This window comes from Hyperoodon ampullatus, assembly GCF_949752795.1.
Source record: "Hyperoodon ampullatus genome assembly, chromosome: 2".
Lineage (NCBI taxonomy): Eukaryota > Metazoa > Chordata > Mammalia > Artiodactyla > Ziphiidae > Hyperoodon > Hyperoodon ampullatus.
Window position 1 is genome coordinate 172,670,173 of NC_136915.1, and position 23,520 is coordinate 172,693,692.

Below are 23,520 nucleotides of genomic sequence, written 5' to 3' on the forward strand. Positions count from 1 at the left end.
CTTTTCCTTTCTTCCCCTTTCTTCTCCTTGTAGGTCTGTTTCAACATGGGCCAGATGGTGCTTGCCAAGAAAATGCTGAGGAAGGCCTTGAAGCTCCTCAATCGAATCTTTCCTTACAACTTAATCTCCTTGTTTCTCCAGATGCATGTTGAAAAAAACAGACACTTTCATTATGTGAATCAGAACCAGCAGGCCCAAGAGAGCTCACCTCCAGGGTAAGGAAGGAGCTGGGGAGAGCTGGGTGTCTCATCTCACTCCCCAGAGGAGAGAGACCTACACATAGTCCAACAGTCAGCCCCCAAAGCCTGGGCCTCTAGTGGGCGCAAGGAGTCCTGGTGGCTCGCTGGTGTGGGAGGGGATGAGTGGGAGCGGGGCTCCCAGGCCAGGGCTGGGTTGCCTCAGAACAACTTAACAGGCAGCTTTTGCCAAAGGGAGTTCAGGTGACAAAACCTTAAGGGAGCCCTTTGCAAGGTGAGCTCCAGTGCCCCTCCCCACTCATCTTACCCACTAACCCCTCTGGTCATCCATGTTCCAATGGGAATCTGCACCACCTGTTCCTAGAGCCTCAGTCACAAGTCCTCTTCCAATTCAGGGCTAAAACCCTGGGTATTGTCCCTGCCCCAAAGAAAAATGGCAGGTCCTGAAGACATCTGCCAAAAGACAAAACAGCCCACCCATTTTTGTAACTCTATATAGATACGTGGGTTACATGGGGTATCCATCGGTCAAGATTATACCATTAAGATATGTACATTTCAATGTATGTAAATTTTATCTATAAAAGAACTATAAAAAATAATGAGGTGGGGTAGGAGAAGGAAACAGTGAGTAGAAGGACAGATGTAATAAGAATGTTGACAGTTGCTGAAGCTGGATGCTGGGTACATGTGGCTCATTATATTTTTCTGTTTTACTGTGTGTGCATGTTTGAAATTTTCCACAATAAAAGTTTTAACAATGTATTCCACCTACCTAGCAATTCATACCAAGAGAGATGCCACCTAGTTGGGGATCTGGAGAGCTGGCAGTAGATCTCTTCCATCTTGGGAGAGGCCAGCTGCAATATTCCCACAGGTTCTGCCTGAGATACAAGTATCTATTTCTATGGGCAAATTGCTGCAATTCTTTGGCAACCCCACCAAAAACTGCCTTCCCCAGTTTCCTGAAAGTGTTCCCTTGACTATGGGGGAGGCTGAGATGGAAATGAGGTGCAGCTGAGCTCCTTTGCAGGCTGGGGACAGGCTCCTGAGAATCTAAGCCTGCTGCCTCAGGAGACACCAGGAGGGGGAGGGGCAGGGAGAAGTTCAGCAGAGATCTCTCGGAGAGGTAAGAGAGAATTGGAGTTTGAGTCACAGAGGGTTGCCAGATGAAATAAAGGATGCCTAGTTGAATTTAAAGTCCAGATCAATAATAAATGATTTTTTTTAGTATACCTTATATCACACAAGATATTTAGGACATACGCATTCTAAAAGAATTGTTTTGAAATTCACATTTAACTTGGCATCCCATATTTTAATTCCCTAAATCTGACAAGCCTAATGTACAGCCACATTTTGTAAAAGGAATAAGAAGTACCTGCACAAGAGGAGAAGGTGAAAAAGTGATGATCAGGAAGGAACTACAGAACAGTTGGCTTAAAATGCTGTCCAGTCAAAAGGTTCTCACCTCAAAAATAAGGACATTAAGAAACAATATTTAATGTCAGAATTTCTACAGCTTCATGAACTCCCTATGTTATAAGGGATTTTACCTTCTCCATGTTTCCTTAGAAACTTTAAAAAATAATTTCCACAACAGAATGAATGTCATCACTGTCTAAACTGAAAGTACCTGGAATTCTTCTTTAAGAATCTCTAGGATATCTTCCTTTCTTCTCATCTTTATTTAAAATCTGCTTTTTTTTTTTTTTTGTGGTACGTGGGCCTCTCACTGCCGTGGCCTCTCTGTTTGCGGAGCACGGGCTCCGGATGCGCAGGCTCAGCGGCCATGGCTCACGGGCCCAGCCGCTCCGCGGCATGTAGGATCTTCCCGGACCGGGGCACGAACCCGTGTCCCCTGCATCGGCAGGTGGACCCTCAACCACTGCGCCACCAGGGAAGCCCTGTGGAGTCTCTTTTATAGGAGCTCTAATCCCAGTCATGAAGGCTCCACCCTCATAACCTTATCATGTCCTAAAGGCCCCACCTACTATTACTGTCACTTTTGGGAGTTAGAATTCAACTTATGAATTCTGGGGGATGCGTTCAGACCACAGCAGAATGGGCTTGTTTAAAAGGCTCATTTCCTTTGTTGAGCTGAGACCTAGTTCCTGACAACCATGTGTAACAGAGGAAATGACACACTGGACTGGCCGGGCTGGAGGTGGCCAAGGCTGGAGTCCTGGCACCATCACATTCTAGCTATGTGACTTTGACTTAATTACTTAACCTGTCTGAGTCTCACCTTCCGCTCATGTAAAATGGGGTTAATTATTCCTTCCTTTCTTACGGGGTTGTCATCAGTCTCAAATGTGATAAAATGATATAAATGTGCTTTTTAAATAATTTCATTTAAATGGCAATGAACTGACAGGGGACAGGTGAGTTACATCAATTACCTTAATTAATCATCACAAAGTAGGTATTATGGTCCCCATTGTCTGGTGGAAAAATTGTGCTTCATAAAGATTCATGTGCATGTACAAGGTCCTACTGTACAGCAGCAATATCCTGTGATAAACCATAATGGAAAAGAATATTTTTAAAAACTAATGTGCCGGGCTTCCCTGGTGGCGCAGTGGTTGAGAGTCCGCCTGCCGATGCAGGGGACACGGGTTCGTGCCCCGGTCCGGGAAGATCCCACATGCCGCGGAGCGGCTGGGCCCGTGAGCCATGGCCGCTGAGCCTGCGCGTCCGGAGCCTGTGCTCCGCAACGGGAGAGGCCACAGCAGTGGGAGGCCCGCGTACCGCAAAAACAAACAAAAAAACCCTAATGTATCAATATACATATGTATAATGGAATCACTTTGCTGTACAGCAGAAATTAACACAACATTGTAAATCAACTATGTGTCAATAAAAAAATACTATGTGCTGAAAATGAAAAAAAAAATTAACATGCATGTTAATTTCCACGTAAAGGAAACAGGCCTCAAACTCAAGTCTTTGTTTTGACCCCCAAGCCAGTAGTGAGGACTCTGCCCCTGCGCTTCCCTCAAGCATGCTGGTGGCGATACCTTCTTCTTATGTCCCATGTGTGTACTTTATCTAATAGGAAGAAGAGGCTGGCGCAACTTTACCAGCAAACCACTTGCTTCTCCTTACTGTGGCAGATCTATAGCTTAAATTATTTTTTTCACTACAAGTATTATTGCCACCTGGCAGCCCTGATGCAAGTGAATACTGCCCTGGAAACTCAAGATGACTTCCAGGTAGGGTATTTTTGTAGCTGCTTTTTACGTTTCTGAATCTCATTTGGAGAGGAAAGCCTAGTGAAAGCCAATCAAAATTCAAAATCATGAAGATTTAATAAAAACCTTCCAGACTAGGTTGTTCTGCTGAGGCTAGCAGTTGTCAAACATTTTGGTCCCAGGATCCCCTCATACTCCTAATAATTTAGGACCTCAAAGCTTTTTATATGGGTTTATATATTTATATTTTTTATATGGGATCATATATTTTTATGGGGTATATCTATTGATACTGTCATATAAGAAACAATAACTGAGATACTTTAAAAATATTTTTTAAAGAAAATAAACCCATGACAAATGAGCATAATTAACATTTTCATTGAAAAAAACTCTATTTCCCAAAACAAAAAATTTTGTGAGAAGAATGGCATGTATTACATTTTTGCAGATACCTTAATGTCTGACTTAACAAGACAGATTCTCAATCTGCTTCTACTTTCACTTCCTTGTAATGTCACACAACTCTCCGTTGGAAAACTCCACATTGTACTTGTAAGAGAATGAGGGTGAAAAAGGAAAATGTAACAGGATAATTCTTTTAAAAAGATAAAATCATTCCCTGGCGGTCCAGAGGTTAGGACTCCGTGCTTTCACTGCCGAGGGCCTGGGTTCAATCTCTGGTCGGGGAACTAAAATCCCACAAGCGGTGCAGCATGGCCAAAAACAGTAAAAGTAAAAGAACACGCATCAAAGATGTTATTGAGCTCATTAAAGTTAGTGAAAGTTAGTGAGAGAACTAGTAAGATGTTACAACTGGTTCCCAGGAGAATTTAATTTATGAATGTATACAAAACTAGTCTAGTCACAGGTCAAGAATAGAATCACTTGTATTCCACCGAACATTTCTATTTCTATGAAAAAGAATCATTTACATTATTACCAGTTTCCCAAAGGCAGTGAAAGGCAGAGATAACCTTGATGAGTGAGCTAGACAGGACACACACTGAATTTTTTTTGTTTTGGCCCATTTCAAGTTCTTTCACTGTTTTTCCTGAAAAACTGCTACACACAAAACAAATGGTCCACAAAACATTCTCCCTTCTTTCTGAAGGTTTTACCATGCATTGTTATCATTAACCAGTCTTTTGCTATTAAACTTAAATGGCCAGTTGAAACAAACAGTTCTAAGACTGTTCTTCCAGCACTGGTTAAGACTGGGGTGGCAGGTATTGGGGATAATATACATTTAGCCTTCTGAGCTTTCTGGGCAGACTTGGTGACCTTGCCAACCCCAGCTGCCTTCTTGTCCACTGCTTTGATGACACCCACAGCAACTGTCTGTCTCATGTCACGAACAGCAAAACGGCCCAGAGGAGGATAGTCAGAGAAGCTCTTAACACACGTGGGTTTGCCAGGAACCATGTCAACGATGACAGCATCACCAGATTGAAGAGTTGTTTAAAGAGTAACCAACTTCTCTTCAATCTCCCAGTTAAGTTTAGAACTAGAGTCCTTAACATTTTTTTTTGAAAGCAAATAAAACCAAACCAACCTTCCTTTATTGTTAAACAACAAAAGCAATACATGCTTGTTATAACAATAAATTAAACATCACAGAAATGCATAAAGTAAAAAGTCCCTCAAATCTCTACTACAACTGCAACAAATAGGTAACTGCTTTTTATAGTTACCCATTTGGTAGTTTGGAATGAATCCTTCCAGGCTTTTTGGTATGCAGTCATATATCCACACATATAAGCTATTACTTTTATTTTTCACAAAAATTAAAATTCATATATTTTGTTTAAGGACCCTATGTGGGCAAAAGGGGCCATTGAGCTTGTCCTGGATCATGCATTAAATAGGTGGCAGAAACTCAGCTTGATTTCTGTATCTAAGCCTATGGTTTTGCCAAATGTTGGGCTCCATTCCCAAGCTTAATAAATCCATGTTTACTGGCAGATGATTGGTGATATCCTGGGTTTTCTGCTTTGGGTTCCATCCCAGTCTTGCACCGTCTCTCCTCTTCTCCTCCACTGCTGCCGTTTCAGATCATTAAGGCCTACCTGGACTATTCACTGTACCACCATCTAGCCGGCTACCAGGGCATATGGTTCAAATATGAGGTTATGACCATGGAGCACATCTTCAACCTCCCCCTGAAACGCGAGGGCATTGAAATCATGACCTACGTGGCCGATACACTTTGCTATATCAAGCTCCTAATGGGTCACTTGGACTTGGCCATTGACTTAGGTAAGCCCTGGCTGGTCAAGAAAGAACTTGCAGATACAAGTAATGCCCAGAAATATACTGGAATTGTTTTCTTCCCAGGCTCTCGGGCCCACAAGATGTGGTCATTGCTTCATAATCCCAACAAACACTATTTGGTCCTCTGCTGGCTTTGTAAATCCCTCTTCTTGAAAAACAGGTATTTATCTCAAGGCATTTTCCAAAATTAGAGGAAGAAAGCCATATTAATGGAATGTTCTGGGTTTACTTAACCCCGGCCATAGGGTGGGGCAGGAAGTGAGGTTTACCAGAAGCTGATGTAACTGATAATCATCATCCTTGGGATACCACTACTCTTTCACAGGCATCACCTCTAACCTGGTTGCTCTGGCCAGTGGCTGGAGGAGGGTCACACAGTCAGCCCCACTGTGGGAATCAGGCCTCCACCACTGCCAGGTGGAAGAAAGGGAACAGTCTCACAGGGGAGACAAATGCCCAAAGAATAGCAGCCAGGACCAGAGGCACAGGCCAACTTGGCCTGACTCTGGCCACCCTGATAGAAAGGTCCAGGAAACAACAGTTTGAACAGAGAGCCAACTTGAGATTTAGGAGTGGGTTTGAAGTCTGTTGAAGAATCGTACTTGGTCCTGAATGGCTGGGCAGGACTGAGACTAGGACTGAACTTCCTTTTCTCCCCACACACTATTTTTTAATCCTACCACCTTTTCTTATCCATAGATACAAGCAACTGATCCAGGTGCTGGGGTGGCTGTGGGATCTTTCTGTAGCAGAAGAGCATATCTTCAGCAAGGCATTTTTCTATTTTGTCTGCCTGGACATCATGCTTTATTCTGGTGAGCATGGCCTTGGAATTTGTAAGAAACTGGGGGGATAACACTTGCATTGGTGTGGTGTGGCAGGTGACAGGGCTAGGGCTTTGAGACCACTGGGTTTCTGGCTAGAAGGTGCAAGATTGCAAGGGACCAACAAGGAAGAGAATTTAGAACTTAAGCTGCCAGTTAAAGCGTCAGATCATTTGTCACACAAGTGATAGTGACTGACAGTATCTTACTATGTGGCTTCTACTAGGGCATTTAATTTTTAGCAGGATAGACTTAGAGACTTCCTGCCTGAAAATGAAGGGTAGGGCTGCTAATGGTGAGGTGAGGGTTCCAGGCACTGGCAGCTGTTACTGATTTGGAAAACAAATTCTTTCCTGATAACCTTCATGTTACACCAGGTAGGCAGGCCTCAGTGTACATATTAAACCAGAGGGGCCAAACCGGGCATTCTTTTTCCCAGCCATATTTTCAACGAGGGATGTGGATATTGCTGCCAGCAAGGGAAGTGTGAACGCGAAGACTGAGAAGTCCCAGGCTGCGCTGAGGCTGCTTCCTTGGGCTCAAGCAGGGAGGGTTGGTTTAAACCCCACTCCTGCCTGGCTGATTTTATGGACTTGTATCTTATACACATAAACTTCCACAAAAGCAGGGGCTCAGCAAACACAGGGCAGTGCAGTCACCTGGTTGCTGTAATCCGTGGGACCCTTTGGATTCATAAAGTAATCAGAGACCGAGGCCTGTCCTCACAGTGGGAAATTCTCCTGGGAGCTATTAGGCCAGAAAGACGACACCCCTCCACCCCCAATCTACCAGCCAAGCTCTCCTGTTTCTCTCTTTTTTAGGCTTTGTTTATAGGTCATTTGAAGAATGTTTGGAATTCATACACCAAAACGAAGACAACAGAATACTGAAGTTCCAAAGTGGAATCCTCCTGGGACTTTACTCATGTATAGCTATCTGGTAACAATGTGTTGCATACCACTAAATTCCCAAATTTGAAAATGTTGAATCCTGGAAGAGTTCTATGAGATTTGAAAAAAAGGAAAGAAAAGAAAGAGAAAGTACTTTTAATTTATACCTAAGACAGATTGAAAGTGACAGAGCAGATTTATACTAAAAAACACCTCGGGAATCACCTAGTTCATCCCACTCAACTGAGGCCAGTAAAGCGATGCCACTTCAATTGTACTCAATGCAACAGGCATTTATTGCATACATAGAGTACAGTATTAATACAGAGATGAATAAGAAGAGAGTACTTGCTTCTGAGAAGTGTTGGGGGTTTGAGGGAGACTAATAAATAGCACAACTTACCCCCTCCCACCCCCAAGATGGAATCATAATCATTGTTAATAGAGCCGATGCTGGAGGATATGGCTTGTATCTGCAGGCAAGTGAGCTTCCTAATATTGAACCCAGGATTAGACTTACCCATCAGCAGCAGGCAGTTCTAGAAAACTCCACCCCCTCCCCACCCCACTGAGGCAGGAAATACCATGCTCCCCGTGGGTCTCACTGGCTCTCAAGATGAAAGAGAGCTACACCTGCCTAATTTCTGTCCCAAAGTCACCAGCCTACTAAGTCACCCCTTGTCATTGGAGGAGTGAGTGAGGCAGGGAAAGAAATGTGGAGCTTTGCACCAGTGGAGCTCCCTCACATGGAAAGAAACTTCAGGAGGGTGGAAGAAGCAGGCTTCCTGTATCCCCATTAACCCATTAAGCCTGAGGCTTAATCTCCTTAACCCATTACATTTTTTAAACTCAATAAGCCTGTAGCTATGGCTTTAGCTTCAAGGAAGTAGATGGACAGTAAGGCTCCAGAACATTAAATAAATTACTTCCACAGCCATCCCCAAGACTGAAAGTCATTCCCTATTCCACTTCCCATCTCAAATTATATATGCAGTCATGTTGTCCAGTATCTAAAGATTTTGTGATGAGATTAAATGATAATACGAAGACATTCCTATATAAAGTGCCACAAACCAGAGCAGTTTCAAATTTGAATAGAAATCTCTTATTATAAAACTATAAAACTCATTGGGAGAAATTAAAATGCAAAAAATCAATTGCCCTTGCCAGCTAAAGTCTAAAGAAGTGAAAGTTCAAAGTCAAATTAATTTGCCCTTGTGAGTTAAAGTTCAAGGAATCTAAAGTCCAAAAATCACCCTAATTTCTTATTCTACTCTACCTCACCTGAAGAATTCTTGCAACAGCTGTAGCTTAGGCCAATACTGCTCCCACTTTATGGGCATAGGAATCATCTGGAGAGTTTGTTAACTCAGATTTCTGGCCCCATCCCCAGAGTCTGTCTGATTCAGTAGATCTGGGTTGGACCAGAGAGCTTGCATTTCTAAGGAGCACTCAGATGGTACTGATGATGCCTGTCTGTGGCCCACACCTTGAGTAGTATCAGCCCAGGCTATCTCTCTTTGAAATCAGAGCAATTTCTTCAAGCCCCAGAATTTATAGCTCCAAGTGCCTGATCTGTTTCATTTTTTTTCTGGCCACACTGAACAGCCTGTGGGATCTTAGTTCCCTGGCTAGGGATTGAACTCTGGGCCCCTGGTAGTAAAAGTGAGGAGTCCTAACCACTGGACTTCCAGGAAATTCCCTCACTTGAAAGAGTCCAAAGAATGAAATGGTAGCTAATATTGCCCAAGTATTCCCCCCAATTATATTCATTTGAAATCATCAAAAAACTCTATTCTGTCCTTGCTCCATATCACATAATTTTCCCTGAATAGGCCAGTGGCAGGCTTCCAGAGACCAACATACTAGGAGCTACACCTCTAGAGGGACCCATTTCAGGAAACCAGCCCATTCCAAAGGTGATGGGGATTTTTCTTATTCTTCTGTGGTGATACAGGTATGCCAGACTTCAGGAGTGGGACAACTTTCACATATTTTCCAACAGAGCCAAAAGTCTAGTGTCAAGAAGAACCCCAGCAGCTCTTTACTGCATAGGCCTCAGTAGGTACATGGAAGGGCAAGTTCTCTACCTTCAAAAGCAAATTGAAGAACAATCAGAGAACGCTCAGGACAGTGGAGTTGACCTACTCAAGGTAAGGCCTCTTCTCTGGTTTCCCCGGTAAATCATGCCTTAAATGGATTTTTCTCTACCTCCTGTGATAATTATTTTCTCTGATTACAGAAGTTACACGTGTTTTATAGTTTAAGTTTCTGAAGGCCACTCCCTCCCCATAATTAGAATATAAATTGCCCACAACCTTACTACTCAGAGATAATCACTTTATACATATTGAGATATCACTTTCCAAGTTTTCTTCCATGTGTGTGCATGCATTTCCATTTTTTAAACTTGCTACTAAATAAGATATATTTATGAATAATTCCCTGCCGTTAAATTGTTTTCTGCACCACTAGTTAAAAGGAAGTCTAGGGCCTCCCTGGTGGCGCAGTGGTTGAGAGTCCGCCTGCCGATGCAGGGGATACGGGTTCGTGCCCCAGTCTGGGAGGATCCCATATGCCGCGGAGCGGCTGGGCCCGTGAGCCATGGCTGCTGAGCCTGCGCATCCGGAGCCTGTGCTCCGTAACGGGAGAGGCCACAACAGTGAGAGGCCCGCGTACCACAAAAAAAAAAAAAAAAAAAAAAAAAGGAAGTCTAGTATTTTAGCTTATAGATATACTATTAGATGATATTGCCAAACTATTCTTAGATAGAATTGTTCTGTAGTACTTTATTGCTGTTGCTGTGATAAACATCTTGGTAGATAAATCTTTGCACAGAGCAATTTAAAACATTCAACTGATACGTAGTAAGGACCTGGTACTAGGTGTTGGGGTACAAGGGTGAGCAAATTAAACCTGGTGCCTGCCTCCCAGAGTCTACAGCCCAGCATGGGCAAGCCCCACTAAGAGAACGAGGGGCTGAACCTCCAGGGTCGACTTAACAAGTGTTTGCCTTGTTCTCTTAGAAACTGAATGCAGGTGAATTCCTTTTCTACTGCTATGTCTCCAAGTACACAACCTTAACAGCTTAAATGACAGCACTTGTTTTCTCATCTCCCGGCTTAGGAGTCAAAAGTCTGGACGGGCTCGGCTGGGTTCTCTGCTGAGGGTCTTACAAGGCTAAAATCAAGGTGTTGGCTGAGGTATTTTCCCATGATCTAGGGAAGAACCTGCTTGCAGGTTCCTTCAGGTTGTTGGCAGAATCTAGATGCTGACGATTTTAAGGCACATCCCTATTTCAGAGATGTTAAAATGTTTCAAAACAAGGCATCTTGAGACCAATGAAGAATAGTAGCTCATTTAATCTTCAGAGGCATTGTTATGGGCTGGGTCTTTTTCACTGCTGCTGGATAGAAAAGTCTTGAATTTGCCCAGGTGGGAGCCCACTCCCTACCACTCTCATAGCACACTCAACCTCAGCATCTCTTCCTGCAATTTGTTCACACCCAGCTGACTAAATCGCCGCCTCCAAAAACACAGAAGTTCACTGTCATCACTGCTTGGAGGTATGTACTCTTTGACATAGAACATGTATTTATATTTCTGATTCATAAAACATTCTTCTGGTTCTCACACAGTATATGGAAATTGTTTGGTGATATAAAACATTTTGTTTTATGTAATTATGTATTACATATGACTTTTGTAATTATTATGTGTATTATGTAATTTAGTTCATGTAATTTGATGGAGCAAATGCCTTTCCTTAAGAAAATTACTTGTGAGGGATTTAAAACATGCTTAACTTCATGTTGTTTTAGAAAAATAGATTTTTACCATCTTAAACATGATTTAATTTATTCCAACATTCTCTTTTTCCTCTCAAATACCAGGCGCATTACGTATGACATATGAATTGACTGTCATTATCACTTTTAAATATTCAGTGCTAATAAAGGGGTACCACAAGTTTGGCCAACCTGATATATGGAAATCCAGGTAGATAAATTAGCAGCTCATTAAAAGAAAGCACCTCTTTATTTAATGAGTAGCAAAGTATAAAACTCACCTATCCCAAAGACAGTACAGGTTAAAAACACAATAGGTGCTATTGGGATTACAACAAAGATGTGTACAATGTTGTCTTTGTACTCAAGGAGTTTGTGATTTGAGTTCCAGAAGGGGATGGGGCTGGGAAGCCCAGGAATGAGAGAGAGTGGTAGAGGTGGGGAGTAGAAAGAACACAAGAACACAAAAGAACACAAAATCAAACTTAGTATCTCCCACAGTACACAGAGCAATGCCTTTTACACATGTTACTGAACCAAACTTGGGCTCGTTCTCCCACATGCAGTAAAGCTAATCTACTGACACCAGGTGTGGTGAAGGAAAGTGCAACATTTACTGTAAGGTGCCAGACAAGGAGTCTGGGGCAGCTAATGCTCAAAAAACCCAAACTCCCCAAAAGGTTTCAGGGAAGCATTTTTAAAGGCAAGGTGAGGGAGAAGATTCACAGGGTGTGTGATCAGCTCGTACACATTTCTCTGACTGATTGATGGTGAGGTAACAGGGCAGTGTCACAGGGGTTAACGTCATCAATCCTCAGGCTCCAGTAGGTCTAGGGGCTATATCTCATGGTCATTAAGTAGTTAACTTCTAACGTCTATAAAACAGCTCAGGAAATGCACAACATGTACTGTTATCTAGTTACTTCATGGAGGAACTAAAGATTCTGTGACTGCCATATGGCTGATGTACTGTTTAAATTGTTACTAGTGCTCCTGGCCCAACTGCCATTTTTGTCACTACATGGTCATATCCTTTCAATCATTAATTCTTGAGCCAGGTTTTTGTGACTCAGGGGAGGCCTGGGAGACTACAGTCTTTCTACAAATAAGAGGAAGGCAGAGGACATGGTGGGAGCGGTCTGTCCCGAGAAGGCCCCATAGGGTCCTGCTTGGTTACACACAGTAGGTGTTTAATTTCTTGAATAAATAATTGATAGACAAAATAAACATGTAACAGGTTAGTCAGGAAAACTCAATGTTTCAATCCATTTCTATGAAATTGAAGTAAATGCAATAAAAGAAAAAGACATTGTATTGTTGACCATCAAGTTTGCAAAAACATGAGAGAAGACACATTCATACTCTGAAGGACTCTTATAAACTTTCTAGAGAGCATTCTGGCATAATGCATGAATATCTTTAAAATATGCACGTCATTTAATTCTCCTCCTAGGAACTAACCTAAGGAAATAATCAGATGGCAAACAAAAATTTATCTATAAAGATGTTGATCTCAGGTTTATAGTATTTAAAAAACTAGGGGAAAATAAAAATCATATGCCTTTCAAAAATATTGGTTAAGTCAGAAATGGTGTATTTAAACATTGGGATTTTTTTTTTCTTTTCTTTTAAAGATATTTTATTTATTTTTGGCTGCGTTGGGTCTTAGTTGCAGCATGTGGGATCTTTTCGTTGCAGCTCATGGGCTCTTCATTGCGGCACACGGGCTTCTCTCTAGTTGTGGCATGAGGGTTTTTCTCTCTCTAGTTGTAGTGCTCAGGCTTCAGAGCACATGAGCTCTGTAGTTTGTGGCACGTGGGCTCTCTAATTGAGGCATGTGAGCTCAGTAGTTGTGGCGCATGGGCTTATTTGCCCCACAGCATGTGGGATCTTAGTTCCCTGACCAGGGATCGAACCGGTATCCCCTGCATTGTGGATTCTTTACCACTGGACCACCAGGGAAGTCCCTGGGATGCTTTCACATTTTTAAAAAATCTGAATTTCTTACTCTTCTTTTAAAAATTGGAGTATCTGGTGACTCTAGGCCCCAATCCTAAAAGGCAGCTACTGGCTGGAATTGATGAGGGGTGACATTTAGGGCATACCCTCTCCAGTATGACATAATCCCCTCTGCTTCTTATCTTGCTACATTCAGCCTCTTATTTATGTTTCTTGCCCAGCTCTGTCAGCATTTGAATTTGTGAGATCTGTGTAAAAGAGTCATGTCGTTGAAAAGAGCCCTTTAAGATAGAGCATCTGCATGTCACCTCAGCTTCATCTCCAGTTTTTCTTTAACTCTCTTTACCCAAATCTACTCTTCAGACTTTCAGAACTATTTTTAATTCTTGCAACAACCATCCACCCTTGTCTAGTGCCTTCATATATATAATCTGCTTTCTTTCAACATTGTTTTTCTGGCCATGTATTCTTCCTTCAGATCTCACATCCCTTCCACATCTTCCAGGAGAAATTAAGAAGTCCTGCTTTGTGTTCTCCCAGAGGATCCTCATTCCCATGTTGCCTGCACTGCATTTTAACTGCTTATTTGAATACTCCCTTAGCTGGCGCTCAAGGGATGGCGTCTTGCTCAGGATAAATCGCCCAGCAAAGAGAAATCCAAGATACCAGCCAGATTTTTAGCACAGTTGTCTACGCCGTATGGCTGACAGGGTCTTGGTGCTCCAGCAAGTGTCAGTCCTGAGCCTCTGAGGTGGGAGAGCCGAGTTCAGGACATTGGACCACTAGAGACCTCCTGGCCCCACGTAATATCAATCGGCGAGAGCTCTCCCAGTGATCTCCATCTTAACACTAAGACCCAGCTCCACTCAATGACCAGCAAGCTCCAGTGCTAGACACCCCATGCCAAACAACTAGCAAGACAGGAACACAACCCCACCCATTAGCAGAGAGGCTGCCTAAAATCATACTAAGTTCACAGACACCCCAAAACACACCACCAGACGTGGTCCTGCCCACCAGAAAGACAAGATTCAGCTTCATCCACCAGAACACAGCACCAGTCCCCTCCACCAGGAAGCCTACATAACCCACTGAACCAACCTTAGCCACTGGGGACACACACCAAAAACAACGGGAACTACGAACCTTCAGCCTGCAAAAAGGAGACCCCAAACACAGTAAGATAAGCAAAATGAGAAGACAGAAAAACACACAGCAGATGAAGGAGCAAGGTAAAAACCCAACAGACCAAACAAATGAAGAGGAAATAGGTAGCCTACCTGAAAAAGAATTCAGAGTAATGATAGTAAAGATGATCCAAAATCTTGGAAATAGAATGAGAAAATACAAGAAATGTTTAACAAGGACCTAGAAGAACTAAAGAGCAAACAATGATGAACAACACAATAAATGAAATTAAAAATTCTCCAGAAGGAATCAATAGCAGAATAACTGATGCAGAAGAATGGATAAGTGACCTGGAAGATAAAATAGCAGAAATAACTAACACAGAGCAGAATAAAGAAAAAAGAATGAAAAGAATTGAGGACAGTCTCAGAGACCCCTGGGACAACATTAAACACAACATTCAAATTATAGGGGTCCCAGAAGAAGAAGAGAAAAAAAAAGGGACTGAAAAATTCTTTGAAGAGCTTATACTTGAAAACTTCCCCATCGCATTGTAACTGCTTATTTGAATACTCCCTTAGCCAGTGCTCAAGGGATGGCGTCTTGGTCAGAATAAATCACCTAATACGGGAGAGGAAACAGTCAATCAAGTCCAGGAAGTGCAGAGAGTCCCAAACAGGATAAATCCAAAGAGAAACATGCCAAGACACATATTAATCAAACCATCACAATTTAAATACAAAGAAAAAATATTAAAAGCAGGAAGGGAAAAGCAACAAATAACATACAAGGGAATCCCCATAAGTTTAACAGCTGATCTTTCAGCAGAAACTCTGTAAGCCAGAAGGGAGTGGCAGGACATATTTAAAGTGTGAAAGGGAAAACCCTACAACCAAGATTACTCTATCCAGCAAGGATCTTATTCAAATTCGACGGAGAAATTAAAACCTTTACAGGCAAGCAAAAGCTAAGAGAATTCAGCACCACCAAACCAGCTTTACAGCAAATGCTAAAGGAACTTCTCTAGGCAGGAAACACAAGAGAAGGAAAAGACCTACAATAACAAACCCAAAACAATTAAGAAAATGGGAATAGGAACATACATATCGATAATTACCTTAAATGTAAATGGATTAAATTCTCCAACTAAAAGACATAGACTGGCTGAATGGATACAAAAACAAGACCCATATATATGCTGTCTACAACAGACCAACTTCAGACCTAGGGACACATACAGACTGAAAGTGAGGGGATGGAAAAAGATATTCCATGCTGGGCTTCCCTGGTGGCGCAGTGGTTGAGAGTCAGCCTGCCGATGCAGGGGACACGGGTTCGTGCCCCGGTCCGGGAAGATCCCACATGCCATGGAGTGACTGGGCCCGTAAGCCATGGCCGCTGAGCCTGCACATCCAGAGCCTGTGCTCCACAATGGGAGAGGCCAGAACAGTGAGAGGCTCACGTACCACAAAAAATAAAAATAAAAATAAAAAATAAATAAATAAATAATATATATATATATATATATATATATATATTAAAAAAAAAAGATATTCCATGCTAATAGAAATTGAAACAAAGCTGGCATAGCAATTCTCATATCAGGCAAAATAGACTTTAAAATAAAGACTATTACAAGAGACAAAGAAGGACACTACATAATGATCAAGGGATCATAATTCTCAATGGTGAAAAATTGAAACCATTTCCACTAAGATCAGGAACAAGACAAGGTTGCCCACTCTCACCACAATTATTCAACATAGTTTTGGAAGTTTTGGCCACAGCAATCAGAGAAGAAAAAGAAATAAAAGGAATCCAAATTTTAAAAGAAGAAGTAAAACTGTCACTGTTTGCACATGACATGGTACTATACATAGAGAATCCTAAAGATGCTACCAGAAAACTACTAGAGCTAATCAATGAATTTGGTAAAGTAGCAGGATACAAAATTAATGCACAGAAATGTCTTTCATTCCTATACACTAATAAAATATCTGAAAGAAAATTAAGGAAACACTCCCATTTACCATTGCAACAAAAAGAATAAATACCTAGGAATAAACCTACCTAAGGAGACAAAACACCTGTATGCAGAAAACTATAAGGCACTGATGAAAGAAATTAAAGGTGATACAAACAGATGGAAAGATATACCATGTTCTTGGATTGGAATAATCAACATTGTGAAAATGACTATACTACCCAAATCAGTCTACAGATTCAATGCAATTCCTATCAAACTACAATGGCATTTTTCACAGAACTGGAACAAAAAGTTTCACAATTTGTATGGAAACACCAAAGACCCCGAATTGCCAAAGCAATCTTGAGAAAGAAAAATGGAGCTGGAGGAATCAGGCTCCCTGACTTCAGACTATACTACAAAGCTACAGTAATCAAGACAGTATGGTACTGGCACAGAAACAGAAATACAGATCAATGGAACAGGATAGAAAGCACAGAGATAAACCCACGCACAAATGGTCACCTTATCTTTGACAAAGGAGGCAAGAATATACAATGGAGAAAGGACAGCCTCTTCAATAAGTGGTGCTGGGAAAACTGGACAGCTACATGTAAAAGAATGAAATTAGAACACTTCCTAACACCATACACAAAAATAAATTCAAAATGGATTAAAGACCTAAATGTAAGGCCAGACACTATCAAACTCTTAGAGGAAAATATAGGCAGAACACTCTATGACATAAATCACAGAAAGATCCTTTTTGACCCACCTCCTAGAGAAATGGAAATAAAAACAAAAATAAACACATGGGACCTAATGAAACTTCAAAGCTTTTGCACAGCAAAGGAAACCATAAACAAGACGAAAAGACAACCCTCAGAACGGGAGAAACTATTTGCAAACAAAGCAACTGACAAAGGATTAATCTCCAAAATAAACAGGCAGCTCATGTAGCTCAATATCAAAAAAACATACAACCCAATCAAAAAATGGGCAGAAGACTTAAATAGACATTTCTTCCAAGAAGATATACAGATTATCAACAAACACATGAAAGGATGCTTAACATCACTAATCATTAGAGAAATGCAAATCAAAACTACAATGAGGTATCACCTCACACTGGTCAGAATGGCCATTATCAAAAAATCTACAAACAATAAATGCTGGAGAGGGTGTGGAAAAAAGGGAACCCTGTTGCACTGTTGGTGGGAATGTAAATTGATACAGCCACTATGGACAACAGTATGGAGGTTCCTTAAAAAACTAAAAATAGAACTAATGACCAGCAATCCCACTACTGGGCATATACCCTGAGAAAACCGTAATTCAAAAAGAGACATGTACCACAATGTTCATTGCAGCACTATTTACAATAGCCAGGACATGAAAGCAACCTAAGTGTCCATCAACAGATGAATGGATAAAGATGTGGCACATATATACAATGGAGTATTACTCAGCCATAAAAAGAAACGAAAGTGAGTTATTTGTAATGAGGTGGATGGATCTAGAGTCTGTCATACCAAGTGAAGTAAGTCAGAAAGAGAAAAACAAATACTGTATGCTAACACATATATATGGAATCTAAAAAAAAATGATTCTGATGAACCTAAGGGGAGGACTGGAATAAAGACAAAGACGTAGAGAATGGACTTGAGGACACGGGGAGGGGGAAGGATAAGCTGGGGCGAAGTGATAGAGTGGCATGGACATATATACACTACCAAATGTAAAATAGATAGCTAGTGGGAAGCAGCCATGTAGCACTGGGAGATCAGCTCGGTGCTTTGTGTCCACTTAGAGGGGTGGGATAGGGAGGGTGGGAGGGAGACCCAAGAGGGAGGGGATATGGGGATATATGTATACATATAGCTGATTCACTTTGTTATACAGCAGCAACTAACACAAGAATGTAAAGCAATTATACCTCAATAAAGATGTTAAAAAAAAGAAAAGAAAAAAAAGAATCATGTCATTGGAAAAAATTCCTAACATGGTGGTAAATGAGAAAAAACTGTTACTGTATTGGTGATTAATTTTGAAACTATGCACCTCAGATTGGGACTAGAACCCACGTGCCGGGACTCGAACCCAGCCAAAACCCATAGTCGTCCGACTGAGATCACACACCTGGTTTCAGGGCTTACTGAAGCTCAGGTTTTTGATGTCTAATCGCAGAAAGAATTCAGTGATAGACAAAGTGATAGGTAAGAAATGGCTTTATTTAGAGAGAAACACACTCCAGAGACAGTGTGTGGATCATCTCAGAAGGTGAGAAAGGCCTCGGAAGAAACACACTCCACAGACAGAGTGTGGGCCATTTCAGAAGGTGAGAAAGGCACCAGGGTATGGGGGTTGTCAGTTTTTATAGGGGTGGGTAATTTCATAGGCTAATGAGTGGGAGGAGTATTCCAGCTATTTCAGGGAAGGGGTGGGGATTTCCAGGAATTGGGCCACTGCCCACTTTTTGATCCTTATGGATCCTTGGAACTGTCATAGTACCTGTGGGTGTGTCATTTAGCTTGCTGATGTATTACAGTGAGTGTATACTGAGGCTCAAGGTCTAGTGGAAGTCAACTTGTCCGCCACCTTGGACCCATTTGGTTTTAGTCAGTTTATGTCATGTCCTCGGGCTGTGTTATTCTTTCAAAGATTGTTCCCTGTCCCCTTCCCTCCTGTTTCAGTATGATCCCAGTTGTGGTGGGTATGAGTGTGTGTGTATATGTGTGTGTGTGTGTGTGTGTGTGTGTAAGTGAAGGCAGTGTCGACTGAAGAAAAACACACAACCTAAAATTTGCAAGTTAAATTTTCTTCGGGGATCTTACTGAGGACTATAGCTGTAGCCTGGAGGATGGCCTCTCAGATAGCTTTTGAGTAACTGCTCTGAAGAAGTAAGGAAAGAGACAGGATATATAGGAGTTTTTTCCTGGGGAGAACATCAAAAGATTACTGCTAGTCACAAAGAACACATATCTCAAGTTAATGACTTTAGCACTTTTCTATGTGCGGAAGATGCAAGGATCTGGGTTCATTGAAATTATTCCTTAGATATGCATCTTAACTATCTATGGCCAGTATCCAAAACACAAAATGCTTCCTGTTTTTCTCAGGCCCCACCATCGGTGGATGGCTGCAGTAGCTAATGGCTTGATTCTTGTAGAACTGCGATGGTGGGCAACGTTCCCTGTCCACAGCAAAGAAATAAAAAAACGGGAGAGTATGTATCCAAATGTGAAAATATTTCTTTTTAGGTGTTACAGTTACGAGTGATTTTTTTTCTATCCTCATTTTTCACCTAAATTCTGAGTTGTTTGTTCGTTTTTTCCTCCCTCTCCAATGTCTACATTTTTTTTTCAATTGAGGTATAATTCTCTAAATTTTGAAAATTAACTTATATTGCTTTGGTAATTAAAAGAAAATATTGTGGTTTTATTGTTGTTACTGAACTGAACTTCGGTCTGCTTGCCCACCACACAGCAAAGCCAATTTACTGACACCAGGTAGTGGTGAAGGAAAGTACAGCATTTGTTGTCAGGCCCAACAAGGAGAATGGGCGGCTCATGTTCAAAAGACCCAAACTCCCCAAAGATTTTCAGGGAAGGGTTTTTATTTTTATTTTTTAAATATTTATTTATTTATTAGGCTGCATCAGTTCTTAGTTGCGGCACGTGGGATCTTCGCTGTGGCACGTGGGTTCTAGAGTGTGCAGGCTCATTAGTTGCAGCATGCAGGCTCTCTAGTTGTGGTGCACAGGCTCTAGAGTGCACAGGCTTAGTTGCCCCACAGCACGTGGGATCTTAGTTCCCTGAGCAGGGATCAAACCCATGTCCCCCTCACTGGAAGGCAGATTCTTAACCACTGAACCACCAGGGAAGTCCCTCAGGGAAGGGTTTTTAAAGGCAACATTTTGGGGTGAGGGCTGCAGGGTACATGACTTTATTCTGATTGGCTGGTGGTGATGTAATAGGGTGGTGTTTCAGGAATCTTAATCATCAACCTTCTGGTTCCAACCGGTCTGGGTCTGTATATTGTAGTCAGCATGTAGTCACAATCCTCTACCTGGGTGGGGGTCTTAGTTCCTGCAGAAGAACTCAAAGATATGTATCAGATTGTGATGTATATCCCTTGGGGAGGAGCTAGGACTCTGTTTTATCACTGAACTGTTGTTTCTTGACTATTTTTCTGCATCTCCTCACTTCCCTAATTAGTAACTGCTTGAGTCTGCCCTTTGGAACTCAGGGAAGGCCTAGAAGACCAAAGCCCTTTTCTACAAACAGGAAACAGGGGCCACAGAAGGGCTTTTGTATGTGGGAGAGCCCTGCAGGGTCCTGCTTAGTTTCAGTCACCCCCTTTCTTTGATACTCCTCAATCCTGGGGGGAACAGGGAGGCAGGACAAGAAAGAGAATAAAGTTTTAGATAGAGAGGTTAATCATAAACCCAGCAGGGGAACTGAGTTTCAGGGGGACCTAGTTTCATTTTTAAAAAGTGGTTGCCAGAAAGGGTTATTGAGCCCACCCATATCACATTCTTGGTCTGGGTAGCCCACTGGGGCTACTCCACCTGACATTTATCATCTAATCTCCACTACTTTCTATGTATGTCTCTGTAATATGCTTTTTTGCTTGATTGCTTATACCCTTGAAATGATCGCAAATCATCTGAGAGGGAAAAATCTTCCCAGTCAAGGACCCGTTTCTGATTCTGATATGTGGCTTTTTTCTTTAGAACTTGGAGAATCTGGTGGCTCAAAATACCACTGGGCCTGTCTTCTACCCAAGGCTCTACCACCTGATGGCCTATGTCTGTATACTAATGGGAGACAGGCAGAACTGCAACCTCTTCCTGAACACAGCCTTACAGCTCTGTGAAGCACAAGGGAATGTGCTGGAGAGATGCTGGCTGAACATGAGCAAAGTATGTAGCATCAGCTAGCAAGCTGGGGAAGGGGATGCCCACAGGGGATGCGAAGGAGCCCCAGAAGCCCACTGCCTGGCTGGGTTTCACCAGGTGTGAAAGGCCATCAGAGGCTTTTCTGGACCCTTACTGAAAGGGGTGACACGTCCATAGGTCAGGTATTTGCACCTCCTCTTCCCCTTTGAGTTTTCATGGGATCTTCCCCTCCTGTAAATCCCCTTTAGCAAGATCTCCACCTTCTCATAGGTCTCACCACATTCCACTTTGTGTTCCATGTGTTGCCTCCCTTCAAGAATGTGAACTCTTAGAATGCAAAAACCACTGGGTCCCTAGCATAGTGCCTTATACTCGGTATTTGTTGAATAAGTGAATGGATGTACACTTCTACATGTTTCCTTAAAGAGCCATGTGTTAGTATCCTAGTTTGGGTGGCAAAATTCATTGTTTGCCTGTGGGTTCGCCTGGTTTTAAAAGCTCAGGAACATTTGACCATTTTGGGATTACCCCACTCTTGACCACACAAGCTGAGGAGCACTGATGAATTCTGTGTTCTCTTTGTCTCCTCTCAGGAATGGTGGTACTCAAGCTCTGAGTTAACAGAAGACCAGTGGCTTCAGACACTCTTGAGTCTCCCACCATGGGAAAAAGTTGTATCAGGCAAGGTAAACATGCAGGATATTCAAAAAAACAAATTCCTGATGAGAGTTAATATCCTGGACAATCCTTTCTAACATTTCATGAAGAGAACAAAGATTTTAGTAAGACTCATTCTCTTGTGATTATCCATTATTAACCTTTCTTCATAGGCAGCACCATCCAGGTTCCTGCATATTCCCTTCTGTTCCAGACACAGAACCAGACCTGTTGGTTTCTCCTCTGTCTGGAGGGTTAGAAAGGGTTGGTAGTGTCATGCTTTCCTTTCTCCCAGCTTTACACAAATTCCCTTTGCCTTTCATGTTGTTTTAGCTTGACCTGTTTATTTTCAGCCCATGCAAAATTGTATCAGATCAAAAAATTTTAATATCAAAATGGTACATGTTGCAACAGATACACTTCTAGTTAATCTATTAAACTGAAAATGGTTATTTTTAAATGTCCAGTTGTTTAATCTTTTGTATATAGCCCAGGATTACAAATAGCAAATTCTCCTCATGGTCTGTAAGGGCAAGATTTGAAAAGACACCTCTTTGTTGTGCAAAGACTGCAGCCTCCAAAGCCCCTCTAACCACATGCATCAAATATCTGTGGAAATACTTTTTTTTTTTTTTTTTTTGGCTGAGCGGCTTGTGGGATCTCAGTTCCCCGGCCAGGGATTGAACCCAGGCCACCACCTTGAAAGCCCAGAATCCTAACCACTAGGCCACCAGGGAACTCCTGGAAATAAATTTTTAAATGGAAAGATTAGCAATTTTGATGTATCTTTTACATGCTTAGAGTTGATATATTTCTATATTTAGCAAAGTCATAGCATTCAACTTAATTTCCCAGATGTTGGAGAAGCTGCCTTAGAGACATCTGTGGTCACTGTCTCTCTTTGTTGGCAGACAGAACAGTTCTTATAGGCACTTTGTGCCTCTGATGGTTCATGTGGAACACGTGTAGATTCAGCCCCTCTCTGCGTTGCTGCAGCTCCCTCGTGTTCACTCATTTTACAGACCCAGGTGGCCTCCTCAAGCAGGTGCCCCAGGATTTCTATTTTGTTGACTCTAGTCAACTTTTGATCCTGGAAAGAGGTTCTTCTGATGGACATCGATGTGTCTAACTTTAACGTACACCTCAAATTCTCCTAGTGATTTCCACAGGCAGTGCCCCATGTGGGTGAGTTCTTTCATAGGCCTGTATTTCATTGTCCTTCTGCAAAAGGCAAAGCTGTGTTTTTCCTCCTGGTAATATAACTGAGTTCTACTAAGGAGGTTGGATAATCCCAGTTGATACCAGGAGGTTAGTCACAGGGGCCTGGGCCCTGACATGGTGGTAAGGACAGCTGGCTAGGAGATCAGAGCATTAGGTTCTAACATGAGCTCTGCCACAAGCATAATCCTGGGGGCTCATCACCTAACCTCCCTATTTCAGTGCTGGGTGTGGGTATCAAGTAAAATAATAAAGTTGTAAAAAGGAATTGAAAAATTACACTGTGCCATACAAGCAAAAAATTAGTATTAGACAGATGACTGATCTTAAACAAATGCATCAAATATTGAACTTTGCATAAATATTGTCCCCTTCAAAGCTGTCATCCTGAAAGTTGCACACTTGTCTCATGTGCTACATAAAAATTCCTTGCTTTCTAATTGCCTTCATTATTTTATATAACATTCATCTTAATCATTCACTTATTTACTCATCCAACTAACATTTTTTTTGACTGATCACCAT

At 41.9% G+C, this 23,520-nt stretch overlaps 1 protein-coding gene across 1 annotated transcript in view; it reads left to right on the top strand.

The window, feature by feature from the left end:
• ADCY10 (adenylate cyclase 10) overlaps positions 1-21,875 on the top strand; it is a gene marked incomplete at both ends in the record, with an annotated part of 95,449 nt that extends 73,574 nt beyond the window's left edge. The window contains 9 exons of the mRNA XM_079725009.1: positions 34-215; positions 3,256-3,412; positions 5,446-5,650; positions 5,729-5,825; positions 6,365-6,480; positions 7,311-7,428; positions 9,337-9,532; positions 20,956-21,144; positions 21,714-21,875. Coding sequence (XP_079581135.1) covers positions 34-215; positions 3,256-3,412; positions 5,446-5,650; positions 5,729-5,825; positions 6,365-6,480; positions 7,311-7,428; positions 9,337-9,532; positions 20,956-21,144; positions 21,714-21,875 — 1,422 coding nt within the window. The remainder of the gene's footprint in view (positions 1-33; positions 216-3,255; positions 3,413-5,445; positions 5,651-5,728; positions 5,826-6,364; positions 6,481-7,310; positions 7,429-9,336; positions 9,533-20,955; positions 21,145-21,713) is intronic.
• Between the last annotated feature and the right edge of the window lie 1,645 nt (positions 21,876-23,520).